This window comes from Miscanthus floridulus, chromosome 3 (assembly GCF_019320115.1).
Source record: "Miscanthus floridulus cultivar M001 chromosome 3, ASM1932011v1, whole genome shotgun sequence".
Lineage (NCBI taxonomy): Eukaryota > Viridiplantae > Streptophyta > Magnoliopsida > Poales > Poaceae > Miscanthus > Miscanthus floridulus.
This window is the reverse complement of record NC_089582.1, coordinates 47,542,122-47,547,847: the sequence shown is the minus strand read 5'-3', so window position 1 is coordinate 47,547,847 and position 5,726 is coordinate 47,542,122. Positions and strand designations below refer to the sequence as shown.

At 43.0% G+C, this 5,726-nt stretch overlaps 1 protein-coding gene across 1 annotated transcript; it reads right to left on the bottom strand.

Moving 5' to 3' along the window:
• Nucleotides 1–248: 248 nt before the first annotated feature.
• Nucleotides 249–1,412, bottom strand: LOC136543686 (uncharacterized). Its single transcript, XM_066536069.1, has one exon. It carries the CDS (start codon nucleotides 1,410–1,412, stop codon nucleotides 249–251), a length of 1,164 nt encoding a protein of 387 aa, XP_066392166.1.
• Nucleotides 1,413–5,726: the final 4,314 nt, after the last annotated feature.

Genomic DNA, 5,726 nt, shown 5'->3' with positions numbered 1-5,726 from the left:
CACAGGCGGCTCACTCTGTGTGCCGCCTGTGTAATTATTTTTTTTATTTCAAATTTTAATATTTGCCTCCATACTGTACTATATTTGTCACATATATATATATATATATATATATATATATATATATATATATATATATATATATATATATATATATATATATATATATATAAGATATGCAAACATGAACCATAAAATTGCATCATACATACAACACATATAAATATTACAGATGTGTACACATGAAATCAAACATCAAGCATAAAATTCTTATCGAATTCTTGCCATTGCTTTGCATCGGCTGGATGTCGTAACTTTCCATCATCTTTCCTTTCATCAGAAGCATGCCAGGTCATAAGTTCCGCATCATCAGGGTTTGCAAACAAACACCTCAAACGATCAACCACAGGGAGATACCATATCACCAATGCAGGAATTCTTCTCAACGCATAATAGTCCACTTCGATATTGCTAGTGGGCTTTGAACGTTTGTCTTGTTGAGTCTTTGTTTGCGTCTTCTTTCGCTTCCTCCCTGAAGAAACAGAGGCTGCATTCTCTTCCTCTCGATAATCTTTATTCGTCTTGTACCTACTAGCACCACAGTTTGGACAACTGTCTAAGTCTTTATACTGATCACCCCGATATAGAATACAATGATTTCTACATGCGTGGATCTTCTCAACGCCCATCGTAAGTGGACTGACTAGCTTCTTTGCATAGTACGTGTTAGCAGGCACTTTGTTCTCCTTAGGAAGAAGGTCTCCAAGTACACGCAATAAATCATTGAAACTAGCATCGGACCAACCATATCTAGCCTTAATCGTCAAAAACTGAAGAACAGCCCGTAGTGTCGACCACTCTTTGGTACAACCTTTCGACTCGTCGTACAAAGGCTCTTCTGCTGCCTTCTTCAAGGCTTCCATTCGCTTCATGAAGAATATTGATGGATCCGCACAACGGTTCATTATTGCCTCTAAGAAATCTGCATCTTCAATGGCATCAGTGTTAACATGCTGAGTTTCATTAACATCGGACGTAGAATTATGAGTTTGATTGACATCTGGCATAGCATGATGGGTTTCATTGATATCTGGCATAGCATCACATTCATTGAGATATGGCATTGGACCCTCCACATTGATGTTACTTGCAGTGTTGCCAGTTGTCCGCATATAAGGTGTAGAACTACCGTCACCATGTTTTGTCCAAATCAAGTAGTCCTCCACAAATCCTCTGCAAACCAGATGAGAAGTGATTGCTTCCACATTGTCAAATACCACAATATTTTTACAGTCTGCGCATGGACAACATATGTGCTTCGCCTTTGTTCTCTGAGCATGTATCTTCACGGCATCAATAAATTTTTGGACCTCCACTACATAAGATGGGTCTAATCTTGATAAGTTGTACATCCATAATGACCTCTCCGTATTTATCTGTAATTAGTTAGGAAAATATTGTATGTCACTCTAAAAACAAAACGAAAATAACCCCTCATAACTAAGATTCTATCCTCCATCAATTAAATAGATATGAAAACCTACCTCTTACAGAATTTACAAAATAAAAAATTTAAATAATTATTTAAACTCATTTTTATAATTATAAGAATTAATTAAACGGAGATGGCATCTTGATTAACAAACCCTAAGTATAAGCAAAAATAACAAACCCTAAGTACATGAAATACTAACTAACCCTAATTAATAAACCATTAATTACTAACTAAATTAATTAACTAACCCTAAGTACATGAAATATCTAACCCTAAATAATAAACCATCAATTACTAACAAAAATTATTGAAAAACCTAAGGTACATGAAATAATAACTAACCCTATTTAACAAACCCTAAGTATAGACAATAATAACTAACCCTAATTAACAAAACATTAACTACTAAATTAATTCATAAACCCTAAGTACGTAGATTAAAAAACTAAATTAATTCACAGTTTATAATTACAGGAAATAAGTATAACAATTGACAAGACTTTATAAAGTGTTAATCATTATTCTATTACATAGATCTACTCACAAGAATTCTAAAAAGTATTTATTTTCTATAATTCGAGCAAGATACAATTTACTATGAATTTACAAAAAAAAATAGCTAAAACTCTCTCTCTTGCCCTAGCTATGAACCTTAACCCTAACCCTAGATTTAGAGCACCTCCAATACAAGAATTGAACCAAAGAATCACTAAAAAAAATGGCGGCAACGACACTAACTAACCTTTTGGAAGTTTCTCACCAAAGAAATGAAGTTCAAAACCTCCCCCCCTTGGAATCGCCACTTCTCTGTCCGTCACTGTGCACACAGCACGCGAGTAACTGTTCTTGTCTGGAGGTGGACGAAGGGAATTTATAGCAGCATTAACACAGGCGGTTGGTAAGGAGGACCGCCTGTGTAAAACAATTTACACAGGCGGCTCTCCTATCTCTACCGCCTGTGTAAATACCTGTATTTACACAGGCGGTTTATAATGTCAACCGCCTGTGTAAATGGTATTTACACAGGCGGTTGTCATTGTAAACCGCCTGTGTAAATACACGTATTTACACAGGCGGTAGAGATAGGAGAGCCGCCTGTGTAAATTGTTTTACACAGGCGGTTCTCTTGCTGGGCCCACCCTATTTTTTGTACTGGCGTCATGAAATTGTGAACCGCCTGTGAAAAAAAAACAACGTGCCAGCAAAAATGATTTCTGTAGTAGTGCCCAACACATGTAAATTGAGATGTACGAGAGCAGCCAAAAAAAAGCCCAAAGACTTTTCTACCGAGGGGAGAGCCTCAATCAACACCCCCAACAAGGTCGACAACAACAATTGGCATGGCCATTATCCGCAGCAGCATTACGCTACTACATAAACAACTAAATCATACTGCCCAGCACCGGTGGAACAACAACACTGCAGATTCCTAATAACCATGCACCGGCCGTGATAATAGATATCACTGTCAGGTTTGACCATGAACCACCCGTGATACTACTACTGGTTCCCATCACCACCCGACAATGATAAGGTATTTGGACCTAAAATTTTCTAGCAAATACGGTTGATTCGCGTCTTGAAGTCCCTCCACACCCCTTACCTTCTCTCTCATCCATTGGCGAACTTCTAGGTTTTCTGGTGAAACTTTGGCGCTTTTTCGGCGCAATTGAAGTGTTCTAGCAAAGTCCATCACCACCATTAGGTTCTTTTTGTGGCTCTATGCACCATAGTCACTCATTTATCAAATCCATCGCACAACGCCTATGGCCCCTATATTCTCCCTCACGTAAAGTTGAGCATGCAGCCCGCAGCCCGAAGGCGCGGCACGGAGCCCTGTTTTTTTTTTGCTCGGCCCAGCCTCCACCGGGCCCGTGCCAGGCATGGCCCGATCCACAGGCCGTGCTTGGGCCGCCACCTCGGCCCGCCGAGCGGCACGGCACGGCCCGATCCATAATGGCAGGCACGGCCGCAGCCCGGTACGGGGGGGGGGCTATATAAGCCCCCGCCGCAGCACCCCACACCCCAAACCCTAAATTCATTCCCCATTCCCCCCGCCTCCCCCGCTCCCCGTAGTGGCGCTCTCGCTCTCTCGCCTTGCGTCTCGCCACCGCGGACCACCTGCCACTGCCGTCATCCTGCTCGTCTCCGGCAACATCTCCACCGCCTAATCTTGAAGATCTCGTCTTGCCTTCCTCCCGTTGTGGATAGGGCTTGTTCTCCCGGCCTCTCTCGCCATAGCCTGCCACTGCCGTCGTCTTCCCCGTCTCCGACGACCCCTCCACCGCTGAATCTTGCAGATCTCCTCTCGTCTTCCTCCTCTCATACTATCTTCTTCCTCCTGCCCTCTCTCCTAACTGCTCGTTGTCCTCCACCGGTCGATCTCGTTTGTCGCCCTCTCTCTAACTCACTGTGGATATCCACTATTGAATGAACAGCATTAGTACATTGCTGAAAAGATATTGGAGTTTCTTGAATTGTTCTATGATTTAACTGTTGTACTTTCTGGTGTTTATTACCCCACTAGTCCTTTGATACTGCATTATATACTTGAGATTGCTGGCCATCTGCATGACTATGAACATGATAATAATCTTGCTGCTGTTGTTGTGCCAATGAAGGCTAAATTTCTCAAGTACTGGAAGTCTATACCACTGTTATATTCATTTGCATTTGTTCGAGACCCTAGGGTTAAGATGAGAGGTTTGCAAAATGTTCTTGGATTGCTTGCTCAGTGTAACAATATGAGTTACATTGCCTATTTTGCTGAGGTTAAATCTGAGTTGCATAAACTGTATGACAAGTATGAATCTAAGTTTGGTGCAGCTAGGCCAGCTAGGACCACACATCCATCTGGACTAACAGATAAGAGGAAGCAGGCATAGGGCAAAATTTTTGGAGGATCAGTTTCTTCTGGTCCTTCAAGTGCTGGTTCATCTACCACTGTGGCTCCTGGTCTTTCTGAGCTCACTGTTTACCTTGACAGTGACAATGTTGTTGCCTATGATGATGACTTTGATATCCTCAATTGGTGGCATGAGCATAAACTAACCTATCTAGTTCTCTCTACCTTGGCTAAAGATATTATGTCAGTTCCCGTCTCAACTACTTCTTCGGAGTCTTGCTTTAGTCTTACTGGTAGGATCATTGAGGAGCGACGACGGCGACTGGACTCAGAGACCGTGGAGATGTTGGTTTGCATCAAGGACAGGGAGTTAGGCCAAGATAGAGGACATCATACTATGGAGAACAGGGAGTTAGAAGACTACTTCAAGAACCTATGGCTTGATGAGGAAGCTGCTGCTGCTGCTGCTGAGTGCTGAGTGACAGTGTGAGTCAGTGTGAGTGTGAGTATGAGACATTTGAAACTATGGTTTGTAATAACTTTGAACTTTTGAATTTGAAATGAGCTTGCCATACTCTTTTTTCTTTCTAGGGTTTCTCACGAGGTGTGAGTTTTACCGAGAAAGATTTTTAATGAGGTGACATTGCATAAACAGCTCAAATTAATCATCTTGGCTTTCTTCTTTCTGTGATATTGTGACTTGTGATTTTGTGAAGCAATTGTGTGTGATATTGTGACCGACTATGAAGCACTTGGGAAGTGGGAACTTGTGACTTGTATACTTCAAATATGTATTGAATCTGTTTAACTTGTGAGTTGTGACTTGTAGTTGTATAATTGTAACTTAGTTTGTTAAATGCTTGTGAACTTGTTCAAATATATATTGAATCAGGTGTTTTTACGTGATCGCGGGCTTTGGATTGGCCCGGTACAATTTTGGGCCTGTACTTTTCAGGTTGGCACGGTAAAAAAAAACAGCCCACGTGCCGTGCCTGGGCCGTCAGACAGGCACGGTGGACTGAGACGGCTACCGGCCCTGAGCCATGCCATGCCGGGCGGCCCGAATGCTCGTCGTTACCCTCACGCAGTCACACCCGACGTCGTCCTCTTCCTTTCCTGTTTTCAGCTCCGGCCATCCTTGCCCATCCAACAGTGCCCGTTGCCCACCACCTCGCCACTGCCCACACGCGTACTAGCCTCGCCTGTGCGCGCAAATGTAAGCTGCCACATAGCCTTGCCAAGCACCACTCGCTCGCGTCTGCCTTGACCTCGCCCAGCCCACGCCCCAGCATGTAGACCACGTTGCCGCTACGTCCATGCCGACCTCTGCGCACGAGCCACCGCTATGCCACTCGCATCAGCCGAGACTCGAGAGGTGATCACATT